General features: G+C 39.2%; 1 protein-coding gene across 1 annotated transcript; it reads left to right on the top strand.

Annotated features, from left to right (window-relative positions):
* The first annotated feature begins 736 nt into the window (after positions 1–736).
* Positions 737–17,442, top strand: ATP6V1C1 (ATPase H+ transporting V1 subunit C1). Its single transcript, XM_068183476.1, has 13 exons — positions 737–851; positions 4,052–4,231; positions 6,367–6,434; positions 7,528–7,613; positions 8,325–8,419; positions 9,845–9,936; positions 11,007–11,105; positions 12,400–12,468; positions 13,769–13,861; positions 13,947–14,040; positions 14,567–14,664; positions 15,798–15,924; positions 16,835–17,442. Exons 2-13 carry the CDS (start codon positions 4,100–4,102, stop codon positions 16,928–16,930), a joined length of 1,149 nt encoding a protein of 382 aa, XP_068039577.1. The 5' UTR covers positions 737–851; positions 4,052–4,099; the 3' UTR covers positions 16,931–17,442.
* The last annotated feature ends 419 nt before the right edge of the window (positions 17,443–17,861 follow it).

Genomic DNA, 17,861 nt, shown 5'->3' with positions numbered 1-17,861 from the left:
TCTGGAGCACAAGTCCTGCCAGGAGCGGCTGATGGGGCTGGGGGTGTTGAGGCTGGAGCAGAGGAGGCTCGGCCGGGACCTTACCGCTCTCCACAGAGCCCTGAGACGAGGCTGAGCCCGGGTGGGGCCGCGCTCTTCTCCCGGGAAACAGGCAGTAGTGGAAGAGGACATGGCCTCAAACTGTGCCAGGGGAGGTTTAGGTTGGACATCAGAGGAACTTCTTCACTGGAGGAGTGATTAAGCATCGGAATGGATTGCCCACGCCTAGGGAGGCAGTGGAGTCGCCATCCCCAGAGGTGTTCATAGACTGATGTGGCACTCAGCGGCAGAGTCTGCTTCACATGGTGGTGTTCAGCACGGTGGTTTCGATGACCCTAGAGGTCTTTTACAACCTAAATGTTTCCTTTACCCTGTGTTTCTGTAATTTGAGGAAAATCTACCGGCCGCAGCAAGAACAAACACACGCGCTTTCAAACCCGACCATCCTCTCTGCCCGGAGGGCAGAATTGTACAAGGCCTTCTTGACACAGGGCCGCCCTGAGCTAGATGTGGTTTTCACACCAATTCCCTAATCAAGCCCAGATGACTCAGAAGCGGCCCGGGCCCCGAGGTGCCCGTGGCGATAGCGGTGTCCGGGCGAGCCCCGCAGCGGGGTGCGCAGGAGAGCAGCGATGCCGCCCGGGCGGGGCTCGAACCCGCGGCCCCAGCGCACCCGGCGGTCCCTGCGCAGCTGCGTCACAGCGCCTCCTCCCGCCCCTCGCGCCCGGCGCTGCGGCGGCGTCAGCTGACCGCGCATCACGTGACCCACCGGCGGGTGAGCGGGCGGCGGCGCCGGGGATGGAGCAGTGACGGTAACGGCGGGGCCGGGCCCGGGAGCGGGCAGGGGGAGGGAAGGACGGACGGACGGACGAACGAACGAACGAACGAACGAGTGAGTGTCTGGGCTACCCCGAGCGGCTGCCGCAGCGCCCCGGCCTCCCCCGGTGCACGGCCTCACCCGCGCCGGGCTGCGCAGGGCCTGGCACGAAGGGCAGCGCCGACCGGGCCCGGCGGTACCGCGGCTCCCAGGGTCTCCGCCGGGCCTCGGGGCCGCCCAGCCACCGCTCTGCCGCTGCGGGGCTGTTTACCTCGGGGAGGGCGAAGGGACAGCGCGGCCCGGGGAGCCCGAGCCGGCGGCTGCCGGGCTGGGGGAGCTGCCATCTAATCCCTGCGAGCCGCGTCGGCGGCTCCGTGGGGAGCGAGGGCAGCGCCCCCCGCTCCCGGCGGCAGCCCGAGGTCGCCTCCGCACAAGCGTGGGTACTCCCCACGGCGCAATCTCCCCGGCTGCCTGGCTGTGGCCGCTTCTGCTTAGGAAACGTGGAGGCCAAGCAGCAGAAGTGATTTCTTAAAACGAGCTTGAAGAAGTGACACTCTAGGGACTTAGTGCTGAGCCGCATCAGTAAATTGCGATTTCCTATTGAGCTAAATAAAAGCAATTGTCCCCTGCCTCTTGCCCTGTTTTTTTTTTTTTTTCTTCTTTTTTAAATGCAGTACTGTAGTTCAGATTCTGTTTTGACATCGCTGTTTCTTTTTCTGGGTACGGCACTGAAAACACTTATTCGTAAGTTTTATTTTACATTGTAGTATACTGCATGAAAGATTTTTCTTTGGAAATCCATTTTCATAGTAACATAGGGATGAAACAGTGTACTTCACAAAAAGTCCTGGTCATAGAGGTACATTGTGTGAATGAGCTACCCATTCTTACTGCTAATTCTAGGTTTTATTTTGAACACTCGCTATTTCCTGCTTTATCCTGTAGTTCTTTTCTTTAATTTGCTTGGCATTCATTTTGCAATTGGTCTGTATGTATTTTTTGTCTGACCAGCATTTGTATCTGTTTCTCTGTTGCACTTCTCCTTTCTTCACTTCTTGTTTGGTATTCTCCATTGTTCTGGTTTCAAGGCCCCTCATGTAAAAAACACTTAACACTCTTCTACCAAGCTTTTTTTTCCCTTGTGTGTATTTCATAATACCTCCATTTTACCTGAAATGGGAAATCATCTTCCTTCCCATGACTATTAGAAATGGAACAGAGCTTCAGGAAAACCAACCACACAGACAAAAAATGGTGATGGAGGAAGGGAAGTCCAGTAACTTAATGATTCCTGGGAGCTACAACTGTTTCTTCTGTGTCATTTCTGTTTGTGGAAAACATGAGAATGCGGTGTTCCCTATGTCTTCCTGAGTAGGATCCTGGATTTCTGTGTTACTGCTTTTCTGTCTTTTACTTGGATATTTGCAAGTTGCTGCTGTCACCATTTAGTTTGTTTATCCACATTTATTCCACAACTTTTTCTAGTCTTAGTCTAGTCAAATCCAGACAAAAACAATTTAAAGTTTCAACACTTTGAGAGTGTGTGTCAGCTGTAGTGGTGTCTCCCTGCATAGGTAAAGTTTAGTGCAACCCTTTTATAGGGCCAGAGTTCAGTGGAGTCTAGGAAAACCTCTCTTGTGCCAAGTCTGGCGTGCATTAAGGAAGATAATGCATCATAGTAGTCTGAATAAGAGGAAAATTTATTTTGTTCCAAATCATCAGTAATTAATAGCCCTCCTGTGCAGACCTGTTACGTGAGATACTGCAGTTGGTGCTAAACAAAGAAGCCCTGTAGCGTGGTGATAACTGATGTTGTGTGTCTAGTCTTGTAAATATTTTGATTTCTCAGCTACCTGTACCTGCCTTGGCATTGTCTGCCTTGGGGTTTGTGGCACTGCTGTGCTGTGCCTGGTGGTGCAGTGCCAGATGTCACCAAGTTTGTGCTGTCAAGGGCCTCAGGAACTGGGTGTCATCATCTCCTGCTGGAAACGAGGCCCCTTAAGCCCAGGGGGATGGATGGCTGCTATGCCAGGCTGTGCTTCATGATAGTGATTTAATGGCTGGTAAGCTTTAGCTTTAGGCTTCCTGAGTAGCTGAGCAAAAGAAGCAGCAGGCAGGCTTATATCTTACCTGGAATTTCAACACCCTTGATAACTTGCTACCCCTAGAATAAATACACAGATGAAGGACCTATGTGTGTTGTTTTGGGCAAAGTTTGCTACCACATACTAGTTCTAACAAATACAATATTTGATTTGTTCTCCCTCAAAAAATTGAGTGCTGTAGTCTGTGCTCATAAAATGTAGGTTAGTCTCTAAGCAGTCAAAGCTGCTACAGAAGACATTGCAGATATCAAAATTGACATTTAGATTCTGTCAAGGTACACTTTGATTTTGTTCTTCATTCCCTTATTAAAAACATCCAGTAACTCTCAACCAGCTGTTTCTGCTTCTTAGTGACAAAAGAACATGTATACTCTTAACTTCCTGAGCTTGTCTGCAAAGCAAACCAACATCATTCATATTTAGTGCCAACACTTTCTTGACTAATGCCAGTATGTGTAATCTTATTGATGGTCTGCAGTGATAACAGAGATATCAAGACTAGAAAGTGTTCTCCTTTTTGTTGAAATTTTTAGCTGCCAGGAGAAGTTTCTTTATTTGAAAGAATAAACTACATTTTACTGCATTTAAATAATTTTAGGCATTTACTTACTTTAAAACACTGTCCTAATCTGAAAAGTGATTGGAAAAGAGATGTCAGAGTTGAAATTTGTTTGGTTTTTCTTATTTTTTTTGATGTTTTCAGAAAAAGTTATTTGTTGTACAGAGACTGGAAAATGTGTATAGCTATGAACATATAATGCGAGTCCTGTTTGTTTTGATTTCTTTTCAGTTAGATTGTTTGCTTGTTATCTTTCTATGAAATTGCAGTTGAAAGGTGCTAATGTTGCAAACTCAGCCCACTTTAGCATACAGGATAGGCAGTTTAAAAAGGTTTTCCAACTGGGTAAATGTGATTTGGAAGATAGGAAAAAATGAATTTGAAACTGCATGATACTACTGGAAAAATCTCTTACAGGGACGGGAGCTGCACTTCAGTAATACGGAATGAGATGTTTTTCTTCAGGCAAAGCTTTGACTGCTGTATTAATGGCAGATTTTTTTCTTCTTTCCCTTGCTTCCCTTCTGCTAGCATCTTGCCTTTATCCTCAGAATCAACCATCAAGATAAAGGCACAAAAATGACAGAGTTTTGGCTGATTTCTGCTCCTGGGGAAAAGACCTGTCAACAGACATGGGAGAAACTACATGCAGCAACCACAAAACATAACAATCTTTCCACTAATTCAAAGTTCAATATTCCGGACTTGAAGGTGTGTAAACCCCGTGTCATGTCCTAAGAAGTGTGTTTGTTTTGCACCATCTTTATTTGTCTAGATTAAAACCTGCAGATGTTTTAGAGAAAACAGCTGACTTCTCTTGATGTTTATGTGTGGATTTAAGAAATAATTCAGACAACGGTTATCTTTTTTTCTGAACTTCTAAGTTAGTTGTTCACTCTGTAAGTTTTCAAGATTCAGCAACCTGTGTTCTTTCAGCAAATAAAGCAGTCTTGATTTCATGGTGGTAGCAGTTACTTGGAGAAGAAAAATAGGAACTTGTGATCTGATTATTGAGAGTTTCCTTTGACTGTTTTGTTTTGCCTTTTTAAAAAAGTATTATAAATTTTTCCCCTTCTGAATTGTCTGCTCCTTTTCTCTGAGATACAATGAAAAGGTTCAGATTAAAATACAGGAGTTGATCAAAGAGCTGCTCTGCCTTTTCTCCATTCAGAAGTAGCATTCTTCTATTAGAGCAGTGGTTTATCTCTGACTGAGCATTCCAGTGTGACCTGCCAATGTGTTGTGGAAAATGGAAAAAAAACTGTTTGAACTATTCAGTGAGAAGCAAAAAGTAACAAAATCAGAAAGTAGTTAATCTTGGTTTAATACAATCATCAGGATATGGAAAAGTTATGAGCCAGTGTATTCATTTAGAAAAGGTCTTTCCTGATGCCTGAATGTTTCTTGAACAAGAATTTGTTCAATGCTCAGTGTAATGTAGTGAAAGCCCATCAGAGCTTACAAAATTGAGGAGAAAAATGCCATCAGTCTTCGTCTACAGAGTGGATCAAGTTCAGGTGGCATAATGCCTTTTTCCTGTCTCTGCTAAGGAATGAGCCCAAGGCACAGAGTGCTTCAGTGTGCCATTTAAGATTTTCAAACTGCCATAACTTATATTCACATTTGGACTGTCCTGAGTTAGAATAGGGACTAGAACAAATGTGTGTCTCCTCCCAGGATATCTTTGGCCATGAGTCGGGGTGGCTTTCAAACTGTAAGGTGACTGAAGCATTTAGAGGAGTTATTGCTGAAAACTGCTGGGGTCCATCAGGGTTAGAAAGAATTTGTTTTGCTTCTACTCTGCTTCCTAAAAGGAGCAGAAGCTGAATTTACTTTATATACAGTGGGAAATAGTCTGGCTTCTGCAGACCTGGTGAAACTGTTTAAGCAGTGAGATCCTTTCGTTAAAACTCATTTAAACAGTGGTTTAGTCTCCACTGAACAGCAGTGTTAATGCTTAAGGACTTGCTTGTCCTGAGGCTAATATGTGACTAGTTAAAATGAGCTTCCTTATTCTGCTTGTGACCCACAAGAACGTGGGGCATGGAGGGTCATTTGGTGTGATGTTTTTTTAAGTAATTCTGCTCGTTTCTTCTTCAAAGCTAAACAGAAAAGGACTAATGTGAATTTGAGTGGTCAGATATATAGTAGTTGCTAGGCTAGAAATATGCTAAATGTTAATAGCATCTTGGCTAGACAGAAGATTAATTTATATGAATAAATGAAATATTTATTCATAAATATGAATATGAATCTTGCTGTAATATTTTAGTGAGAAATGTGTACTTGAAATACATGAGATTAGGGAAGAAAGTGTTTTCTAGAGAAGGGAAGAAAGAGCAAAAGCTTGTAGACAAGCTAGGTATTTTATTACCCAAGATGCAAAAAGTCTAGATTCTTGTTGGTCTTACTGCTGCAGTACTCTTGTATTGTCAAAGTTTTCAGTGTCCAGGTTCCCTCCAGTGCTGAGATTCCTGATCAGTGAAATTTCACATTTGGTCTAAAGTGGTGAATTAAACGCTGAAGCAACTGCCTTGTGGAAAATGCAGCCAGGTCATAGTGTAGACATTGTTTTAACATGTTTTGAGTGGCTGGATTGCAGAACTGAAGCTGAGCACCAAGCTAGTGAGTTAGATCTGATCCTGTGGTGCTTTAAGGGGGGTATGGTATCTAACAAGTGAAACAGAGTGTGACTTTGGTAATCAAGATGTCTGAAATCTTAACAGTCCAGCATTTCATGTAGTTCTGCAGAGGTACTTGTTGAGAGATGTAGTTTTTACTGTTAGCTGGTTTTATCTTGCTGTGTTTATATAAATCTGCTAATGCATTTTGATCTTTGCTTCTAGGTTGGCACACTGGATGTTTTGGTTGGTTTGTCAGATGAGCTGGCTAAACTGGATGCGTTTGTGGAGAGGTAACAGTTTATTTTTACTAGGATGCAAAGTATTAGAATATTGATGTGATGGTTTGCTGAGTCCTAATAATACACAGGTTATTTTCAGCATTTTTTGTATCACAGTGATCCTCTGCAGGTAGTCAGCAAGCTCAGATTTAAGAAAGCTAAGATGCTGGTTTTCACAGTATCTGTTCTTGAAAAAAGAAAAATAATCTGAACTTCTTGTGGAATAGTGGAACATTATGCATTGATGAATGATGGTTCTCCCTACAGTAGTGCTGTGTACTGCCGGGTCCTAGAGAATTGTTAAGAATTGACCCAGACAGATGCAGGAAGTGGTGATGAAATGAAGTAAAAGCTTGTTCTTTCAGTAGGAATACTGTTTACACACTACGAGAAAGTAACCATGTAATTTCCTAATCCATAGAAATACTTCAAAGTATTAATATTAAAATGCAAAACCTATTTATTTTGAATAAACTAATGACCTTTTGAAAATGATTTTGAGCAAAAGTAGCAAAATTTCAGACCAGAACTCATGGAGCCATCTTCTGTTTCAAGGAGAGAAATCTTAAGTAGACATTTTTAAATAGAAAAGGAAACTATTTGGCCTGGCACATGTGAATAATATACATGTCTTTTCACTTATGAAGGCAGGTCTTGAGAGTCAGATTGCATTGTCAAACTAAACCTTGTGTTTAGTTTGTATTACTGTTGACTTCTACCTCTCTACCTGTTTCTAGAAAGGGGTTAGAATTTTGGAAGTACAACAGACTTAAAAAAAAATTTGCAATATAGTGACATTACACTTGAAGTCAACACCAGTGTGAGGGAGCTAGCCTCACCTTGTTGAGAACTGGTAGCAGCAGTAGAGATTTTAAATAAAGTTGTGGAATACGGAGAAGTTGGTCTCCTACAGGTACTGAGCCCAGCTTGTGCTCTCAGTTTGGATGTAGAGCAGTCCTCATCTTTTTTTGATCCAGTCACTTTTGAACCAATCTCAGGCAATTTAAAATGAGTTTTATGAATGGTATTTCTTAAATGGCAGGTTTGGGGTTTTGTTTTTTTTTTTTTTTTTAATATATTTTTATCTTTATCTTCCAATTTTCAGTGTTGTAAAGAAGGTGGCCCAATATATGGCTGATGTGCTAGAAGACAGTAAAGATAAAGTTCAGGAGAATCTTCTGGCCAATGGAGGTAATGTGTTAACCATGATATCCTAATGTGTTCTCAAACTGTAGAAAGGAAGGCAATGATCCTGGAACTTACTGAGGTACAAGGAAGCCAAGTGCAAGGGGCTGCAGCTGGGTCAGGGCAACCCTCAGTGTCAATACAGGTGGGACATGAACAGATCAAGAGCAACCCTGCTGAGAAGGATTTGGGGTGCCAGTGTGCATTTTCTTTCTGTAAAGAGCTGCACTTTTCTCTGAACCAATATTTTATTTTCAGAGCCGTTTAATAGAATTATCACAACTTGTATTGATGCAAGAGAGGCTAATATGAGTGGATAAGGGCTTGGAGTAGTGTCTTTTATAGATAGTTGTACAAACCTGTCACTTCAGGGAAGCCACATGGTCATTACTGCCTTTTTTGCCATCATTACCTTCCCTTCTCTCACCCATTTTTCACGAAGAGCCAAAAGTAGTTGCTCTTGTCTGTAGTTCTCCAACCATCCTTGACTTGGTAGTAAATGTCATTTACACTCTACAGAGGTGCTGAAAGCAATATCTGAAGGCAGAGGTCATGGATAATTTACAACTTGTTTATTTGCAAATTTCTTAAGCAACAGGGTCCACACGTGGGAAGGCCCAGTCTGTTACAGTTCTCTTCTGTTAGAGCAGTTCTACATAGAATATACTGCAGTAGTCTTTTTATTGTCAATCTTAACACAGTTCTTTAAAATTCTAGTTGACTTGGTCACCTATATAACAAGGTTCCAATGGGATATGGCCAAATACCCTATCAAGCAATCCTTGAAGAATATTTCAGAAATTATTGCAAAGGTAAGGTAACTTAAGAAATAGGCTCACTATGTTAGACTGGCACTTTCCTTAGCAATACTGTGAGTCTGCTTTCTTTTGCAATGACTTTTGTGAGTTATTCACCACTTCTACTCGCAAAAGGAAGTTTGTGTTGTTGCTTCATTTGGTGATTTTACAAAAAAATTATTTTCAAGAGCTCTTTTGTGGCATTGAGGTTTGTGGTTCTGTATTCTCTAACATTCAGTAGGAAGCGAAGCTGGTTGTCTTTACAATAAACTTCAGTCAGTGCAGTGGTAACAGGTTTTTGTCTAAGCAGTCATCTTTTAAAAGACTACTGACTCTACAAATGAGAGCAGTTAGAGTATTGTTAAGTAGAAAATGCTGAATGGAACTGGTTTGTAAAGGCAGTATTTGATACCGAAGATTTTTGGGTTTTGTCATTAATAATGCATAGTTATACTGTTGTTGGAAGTTTTGATCCTTGGAAAAGGTTGTCAGTCTGGGGAAGAGCTGAAGTGCACAAAGATACTAGTTTAATATCTTCTGATTAATTTTCCCCTTATGCTGTCCTCTAGATGTAAAAAAAAAGGTGCTGGTGTTACTTATTGTAGTATTAAAAAGTTTTCATGAAGGTATATGCCTTGTGTGACACCTGCTGAAGTGTTCTGCATGTTGCTTTGCTAAGGTTGTATCAGTCAAAGGATTTAAATAGCCTTAAGTATTCATCTGTTTAATTTTGTCATTTTCAGAGTATTTTATCTATAGGATTTCTGTATCTGTAAAGGTGCAAGCTGTTAATGTGTTGCTACATGAAATTACAGAATGTTCAGGCTTTTGATGACTTCCTGCTACAGACAAGCCAAGTTAGGTGTTACCATAAACAAGGTCACTATTTAATTATGTGATCTTGCTTTTAAGAGAGATTTATTTTGTGGAAACAAAATCATATCTGGATCTCCAAGCTGAAATGTTTTGTGCAAACAAAATGTTCTGTCAGTGGTCTAAGTCTATATAAAGGGAGAGTCCCTGGACAGTGTTCAAAAACTTTTCCCTGGGAATTTTTTCATGCTTGCACCTCCTTACTACGGTGAGGAGGCAGTGAAGGAGGCAGTAGGCAGCATTATAATCCCAGACCAACACTGCCATGTTCTTGCACTTACCCAGCTCTTACTGAGTGGGCTGATTTTCAAACACTTCCTTGTATAGGGTACACACCGATAGGAGTATGGTTGGCAGTTTAACTTGTACTAAAGTGCTTCATTTGTTTTGTATTCTTCCACTTGCTGCCAAGTTGTCTAGCTGGGAATGAATCATTTTTGGTAATCATGCCAATTAAGCCATCCTTCTCAAATCCATCCTCCAGGATTACTTGAGCAGCAGTGGCAAGCTGAACATAAGTTCTATTCTAGTTCTCTAGACACAGTTTCTTTTCTTTTTGTTTTTGAGGGAGTAAACCAGATTGACAATGATCTAAAAGCAAGAGCTTCGGCATACAATAATCTGAAAGGGAATCTTCAGAATTTGGAAAGAAAGAATGCGTAAGTTGTATTATTTTTTGCTAATGTAGTGCAGGAACATTATCTAATAATGAAAACTTAAGAAAATGTGGAGTGATACAGGCTCTAAGCTTAATGTATTTTTGAGGTGTTTATCAGTCTTGAAGAGCAGCTGTCATAAAAGAACATTTATTACCAGCTGTCTGGTTGGTGTTAACTTACCTGTGACTGAAAAGCAATTAAGAAATCACAAAAGCATGTACAAATAGCATAAACTGCTGGAACTTCTGAGAGGAGCTTGCTGTGTTAGTGGTAATGCTGCTACTTAGGTGTCTTGTCTAAATAAGAAAGTCTTTATTTCACACCATCTTACCTGGTTTTCTTCCCTCAGAATTTACCAGCAAAGACAGCTGTTCTGTACACACAGATAATAAATTAAACAAGGACTGTGTGTTGTCTTGTCACATACGTGTGATGATTCTCTGAAGTACGATTGCGGTACAGTAGTTCTTCTGTGCAAATGTGGTTGATTAATGTGCCTGAACCCTGCCATTACAGTGACTGGCACAAGCCTGCTGGCTGATTCAGAGCCATGGGTCATGCCAGTGACAGTACGTGAAAGCTGTTCAAGGAGTGAGACATAAGTTCTGTGCTAAGGCGTGGCAGTTTGTCAGCTGAACGCCATTAAACCTATGTGCATTCCTGGTGTTTTATGCATACGAGGAAATACATGGCTGAAAGTTTTTACTGATGTTCTGCATGTAGATCTGGACTACATTAGTTATAACTCTGTGGCTCCATGTGCTAGAATCCACCGTTAATGGTTTTAATGGTTATTGCAATTTTAAATAACTTCTGAAAAGACAAGTTGGCCACTTAAATGTGTGACGTATTTGGAATATGGAAATGACGCACGGCAGTGGAGCTACTGATAAAAATGTCAGTGACTTTGGACAGTGAGATATAAAATGCATATAAGGACATTTTGTTTGCTCTGCTAATAGCAATTGTGTAATTTTGAGAATGCTATATTGTCAAGCACTGGAAACTGTTATCCAGATAAATTCAATCTTAAACATGTAATTGTTCGGGCTGTCTTTGTTTCTCTGCAGGGGAAGCTTGCTAACCAGAAGTCTTGCTGATATTGTAAAGAAGGAGGACTTCGTGCTTGATTCAGAATATTTGGTCACATTGTTAGTGATTGTGCCGAAGTAAGTTTATTCATCCTAAGAACAGAATACAATAAAAAATATAAATCAATTAATAGATCTCACAACTCTATAATACTGTAAGAATGACATCTGAATTTACTTGGGGCTTTCCTGGATGAGCAAACAGAACTGTTAAGATGCTTCAGGAGAGATAAGTGAGCATCTGTGCCTGCATTCCTTTGTTCACAAAAACTTCTTGTAAGGACTGCTCAGTGCTCATGAATTTCCTAAAGAAACTGGAAATTAGATTTATGTCTCTTATCCAGTGGTTGCTATGACTAGTCTATTTTCCAGATGGTGTCCTTAGGAAAATAAGTGCTGAGTAAAAACATGACTTGTTTTACATTAGAAGGCTTAATCATTAAATTATCCAATGCCAACTTTCACCACTAAGTGAGTGAACTCTACTGCTTTGCTCTGCACGTTTTTAGATTGCCTGAATACTGACTTTTTTATTTTTTTTTTCCCTAAGTCTGTGCCACTGGAGCCCTGCTTATGCCCTGTCAAAGGTTTGCTGGGGGAACAGGCTGTTCTTATTTGAAATGCTTGAACAACAGAAACCTCATGTTTTCCCCTGGCCAAAGAAAGTGGTGACACAGATGCCCTCAAAACTGCTGTAAAATGAAAAAATGGCCTTTGACTGGAGCTGCAAGCAAAGAGAGCTTCTAATTTATTAAAAGCCCACTGGCTCTCTACCACAGGAGCCATTAGAGTCTGTCACATGTCAAACTCTGGTGAAGGAAAAACAGTTTTGCGGTGGCTTTAGCAGAAAGCAGGTGCTTAGAATATCTCAGCTGTTATTTTTCTTTGGCTTGTTTTTGCTGTTGAAAGGATGGAACCTCTTCACAGCTAACTACAGAAAGGCAGGGCTTCCAAAATTCTCAGTCCTTTAGGCAAGTGTAGGACTCTAGGGTACTTGTTTATAATTGTGGAAGAAGTATTCCTCTTCTCAAAAGAGCGGAGTTGGATGAAGAATTTCTGATTAACCTTGACAGTTAATTCCATTTGGTCCCCTGAGAGCTGTATTTAATGATTATTTAATTTCATAGTTCTTTGATGTAAAAAATGTTGCACTTGTAAACTGACATGAAAACTGAAAATGTTACTTTTGCAGTCATAGTAGTTTATTTATCAATAATTATAAAAATAGCATGAGGAGAACTTGAGTCTTGCTTATTTCTGACAACCTACACCTGAGATGGAAGATGTGATGATTAAATGTTTTTCCCTTTAAAAAAACCCTGATCCATTAATCTCAGATTTAAAGTCTAGCAATAATCTGTGTATTCTCTAGGTTAAATTACAATGACTGGGTTAAGCAGTATGAAACACTAGCAGAGATGGTTGTACCACGTTCCAGCAAGTAAGTTTTTAAATGCTAAATCTCATATTTGCATGTGCTGTGTTTCAGGAGTGTTCTTTATCTAGAAAGACTTTGAATTTTAAAAATTGGTGAAAAACTTTTCTAGCTTTATCTGATCAAATCTGATCCAATAATTGAGGAAATGTTCAAATGAACTCTAGGGTTAACAAAGTTATCAAACTTAACTTATGTGAGACAAGTAAGAGGATTGAAAAGTTAATCTAGTTTTGGTCAGATATATTCAGCCTCTAGCAGGAGTGTGGTGGAGATAAGCAACAAATGCTGGCTGCTGGCCTGTAAGTTTTAGGTCTGTATTCACAGGACTTGAAACAAGTTGTATGAACTCTTTGCAAAATTCCAAAGAATGGACAACTGGAAGTGTAAATGATTTTGTTGTGTACAAAAAAAGGTAGCTTGTCTCTTTGCGTCCCTGGTATCAAGCTGGTGCTAGGTGCTGTGGTGGGTAAGATTAAACCGCTTTAACAACCTTGGAACCACACTGAAAATAAAGTCCACGTGTAGCACAAAGAATTGATTTGTGGTTAATTTTAACTGTCAGACTGAGGTTTTGATCAGGCAAATCTGATATTACTGGTTCTGTGCCAGTTAAAAAAATCTGAACTTGCTCTGAGTAGCTTCACATTTGGAAGACCTGCTAGTGGTCCTTATTATTGGGAAGCCATGGCCTAGGGCTAGCTTAAGAAAAGGCAATTTGTAATACTCTTGGATAATGCTTGTGTTGAAGACAGTATGACATTGAAGAACAGTCTAAATCCGTTCAAGCTTTTTCTTTTCCTAAGGTAAAGCCTCAAAATAAGCAATATAATTTTTAATTATAAAATAGTAAATCTAGGAGTCATCTTTGCAGCCTAAGAAACATTTTGTTTTGCCAACATGTATCTTTTTCATTTGTGTACTTTTCTATTTTATATCCATTTCATTTTTCTTTATAACACACGCTTCTAATAAATCTGTAGTCCAAATGTTTCAATACTAAACCAGCTTCAGTTGCTTTTTTTTGTTAATTAAGTTTTAGTTTGAACAAATATCATATGAAGTGGTTTTGTGTGATAAAGTCTCTGAATGTGAACTACAAGCTGCCATAATTTATGAAGGGAGTAATTAAGAGCAGTCACATTCTGTATGAGGTGCTTAATTTGGGAACTAAATCTTGTATAATTATCTACATTTATGTCTTGCCTTGTAGCAATAAAGTACAACATGTGGTACTGTGTGACTGATCTCTGCTGATTTGAACCTCATTAATTCTGATACTTGGTTTGTTTTCTTTCTTGTGTAGTGTACTCTTTGAGGACCAAGACAGCTACCTTTGTAATGTCACCTTGTTCAGGAAGGCAGTGGATGACTTCAAGCACAAAGCCAGAGAATATAAGTAAGATTTATTTTGTGTGCATTCTGTCTCAAGCTTGAAGGATCTCTAGACAGGCACTTTTGATTTTATTCACTTCCAAATGCAGATTTATGGTCCGTGACTTCCAGTACAATGAAGAAGAGATGAAAGCCGATAAAGAAGAAATGAATAGACTGTCAACTGACAAGAAGAAACAGTTTGTAAGTCTTAATAAACTGGTCATTGCAGAAATGTGAGACATCTAAGACTTGTTATTGCTACATAAAAATTTCATGAACCTGTGATTCAGAGAAAGCATTATAAGGATGACATGATGTAGCCATCCTGTCACCCAGCTAATCTACTCCAGGATAATTGAATTTCCTGCAGCACAAGTGCTCCTCACTGCAATGAACCAAGGGCTGGTATTGCAGCTGATAATGTTTGAAGTTTGAAAATGGACAGGTGTTTGAATTACATAATCAGATATTACTAAAAGGATCTTTAATATAGTTAGATCATGACAACTGAGATGGGGACCTGAAGGGACAATGGGAAGTCTCATTAAATGTCTCTTTACTTTGTATCAATACACTCTTGAGCCATTATGTCCATAGTGAACTCTGTCTTTAACTTGTCTTTTATTATCATGGTACAGATATTGAGTAGCTGCTCAAACATGCATAATGGGCTGAGTCTTTTTCTGATGTTTGAATAGCTTTTTATTTTCCCTCTTTTCTTTCACAGGGGCCTCTGGTTCGGTGGCTGAAAGTTAATTTCAGTGAAGCTTTCATTGCATGGATTCATGTGAAAGCATTACGTGTTTTTGTTGAATCCGTTTTAAGGTAATGAGGCAGACTTGAATAGTGATTTTCTTCATAGACTTGAAAATAATTTACATCTAGCTTGGGTTTACCAAACTGAAGCATGTGAATGCTACTCTTCTGGGAAGTAGGAAGCAAAAAGTAGGGTAGTAAGAGTAGCTGGTGGTAATAGCTCTTGTTGCCAGTTGTGAAATATTTGAGGTAGGTAATTGTGTATCTGCCCCTTGGATAGTCTTTTCCCTTTTGCTTTAGGAGTTACAGATACTGGGTAGGTAGCAGGGAGACATATTTGCTGATTTTTAGGTTACTTTATGAGCTGCTTGTAGCAAGAGCTAAATACATCTTATATTTAAATGGCAAATTTGAATTGTTCAGAATAAAAACTATTTGGGCTTTCAGTAACATAGTTTGGCATCATGAAATCTATGCTTTTTCTTTAAGACATGCCTTTTGTAGTCTAAATTTTTCAATATTAAACCACTCAGTATTCTAACTAGAAAATTTATCTGCTTTTTTTCTTCATACTATCCACAAGGGTTGTTACTAGTCAAGAATAGCTGTAGTTGTTCTGCAAAGGAAAGACCTTAATTTTTTATAGTTGAAGATGTTCCTACCGTGGTTAGTAAACGGCAAGGTGTTTTTAGCCTTTTTGATCAGTTGTCATAATGGAGAAAAGCAGAGGAGAAAAAGAAAACAAATCACATGAACTTGCATTCTTGCTGCTATGGCCTTGTTGTGAAGACAAAACTTGAGTAAAGAAGAAAGCTGAACTTGACTGGAATGTTGGCAGCTGTTTCCGCAGTCCTAGAAAGGAGGATTAAGTACATTGTCCACCAAGTGTCATAAGCAAAGTAAACTAATGGAGTGTTCAAAATTTAATCTGTATTCAGGTAACATTGAGAATTATGCTAAATGCTCAAGGATTTAAAATAATTTTTTTAAATACTTAGGCTTCTGTTTTGTTATTTTAAACTTTCAAAGTTCTACTCTTTTGATGCCTTATGAATTGTGGACACAGAATGGTTTTGCAAAAATGGAAATTAGCAGAATTTCCTCTTCAGCAATAGGATTCTTTCTCAAAATAAAATTCTGCTTTGAATTATGAAAGAAGGTTTATTTCAGCATTTCCATAGTTTTCTACTTGACTTCCTCAGGTACGGTTTGCCAGTTAACTTCCAGGCAATGCTGCTTCAGCCTAATAAGAAAACAATGAAGAAACTGAGGGAAGTTCTGTATGACTTATACAAACATCTTGACAGCAGTGCAGCAGCTATCATTGATGTAAGTACTTTTTAACTGCTACTAGTATGTTTAAACAAAGTCTATTGGCATCATTAAAAAGCTATACCTCTCCATATTCTTCATTTTCTCACAGTACAGAGAATTTTGTCTCCTTAAAAAAATGCTGCTTCTGTTTTACACTTTGGCAAGGCAGATGGTATTTAAAGTTGCAGCCAATATATTTGAAGAGCTGTCTGGTTTAAAAGTCACATGTAATTTCTTGTTACTGCATTCCTTCCTACTACTGATGGAAAGATAGACTGCAAGTTAGCATAGTGGTCCTCTGCTGAAGAGGGCTAAATCATTGTCAAAATGGAATCAGCCTTTCCATCTGTAGAGGTCTCATTTTCATGTGTAAAAACTGGTTTGTTGGGAGGCTTATTCTACTAATTTGCTTTGTGTTGAAAAGCAATGATATTTGTAGTTAAAGGTTACCTGAAGATACAATGAATTTAGCTGAATTAGAAAAGATTCTTAATGTTATATTGAATGTAATGTATTTCCAGGCCTTTTTGTGGAAAGAGGGTGTGAGACAATTTAGGTGAAAGTTAAAGATGCTGAACTTATGTAACATCCTGGATCATTCAGCACCCTATAACATTCTCATCAGAAACTAACAGTGTTTAGATGTAGTAGTCATGATGTGTTTACTATAGCAATGGATGTGAATTATTGATACAGAACTACTTCGATTTTGAAAAAGCACTTTGTATTTACTTTTGAAAAATACTGTTAGTCATTTATCAAAGTTCTAACTTTACCTGTTATTTATACAGTCACTTGAATGTGAAAATTTAAGCTCGAAGTCTTACCTGGCCTATTTGCTTCTAAAACATATGAATATTTCATCTACTTATTAATAGGAGTCTGAATTGTAAGAGTATAACTGATTTCAAAACTTTATTTGCAGGCAACTATGGATATTCCAGGTTTAAACCTCAGCCAACAGGAGTACTACCCATATGTGTACTACAAGATCGATTGTAATTTGCTGGAATTCAAGTAAAAGTTCCCTAACATGACAATCTTCTCAGTGTTGGTGTAAACAAGCAGAAGTGAGGTTGAAGTATAGTAATACTTTTAACATTCTACTAATCATATGCTTGCTTCTTATGTTAGGTGAATTGAACACACCATGGTCCATCTCTAGACATTTTCTTTTTAAAGAGCAGTGTAGGTAACCAGCTTTTAATCGACTATGTCTGTAAATGTATATTGAGAGAATTGAAGTATTTATAAACAGAGTGATTTATTTAAGGAAAAGCTTATCCCTCTTTCCTATGGTGGTCTGTGTTAATTCCATTTACTGTTGTTTATAAAAAAACTTGTTTACAGAAGACTAGTGTAAATGTTCATGGCCATTTTGTTCATTTGATTTAGTAGATACAACTGTGTTAATGTTGTTGAACTGTGATGTAAAGTATGTAAAATTGGTATGAAATCGTGCTTTCTGAATGGTTTAAATTACAATTGATGCACTGTAAACACAGGGAAAATAAACATACCTGTGCAAATGTGTCACTTTCTTCTACCACATAAAATTGCAGATACTTGTGTCAAAACTGAAGCAATATATTAAGTCTTTAATAGTGCTGCATCCTGCATGCACTGGTACAGAAATTCAATTGGCTTCCGCACAAGAACTTTTAAGAGATGCAGGAACTGATTTTGCTTTTTGCAGAAAGTCTCAAGTATGTAGTTTGGCCACCACATATATGTATGAATGTTTTTCATGTTTATATCTTTGTGACTCTAAAGAAAAGATGTGAGACAATTACTGGGAAGATGATGGCAAGCTGGGCTGAGCTGGGATTTTAATAATTCTTCTTTCTTTTCAGTCAGCTTGAGACTTGAAGCTTGAGCCTTGAAGCTTGAGACTATTTTATGGCTTTGAATACTGTACTATTAGATGCTCACTTTTTTTTTTTTGCAACATC

This window comes from Anomalospiza imberbis, chromosome 1, assembly GCF_031753505.1.
Source record: "Anomalospiza imberbis isolate Cuckoo-Finch-1a 21T00152 chromosome 1, ASM3175350v1, whole genome shotgun sequence".
Lineage (NCBI taxonomy): Eukaryota > Metazoa > Chordata > Aves > Passeriformes > Viduidae > Anomalospiza > Anomalospiza imberbis.
The sequence above is the reverse complement of the archived record's forward strand: the minus strand, read 5'-3'. Positions and strand labels throughout refer to the sequence as shown.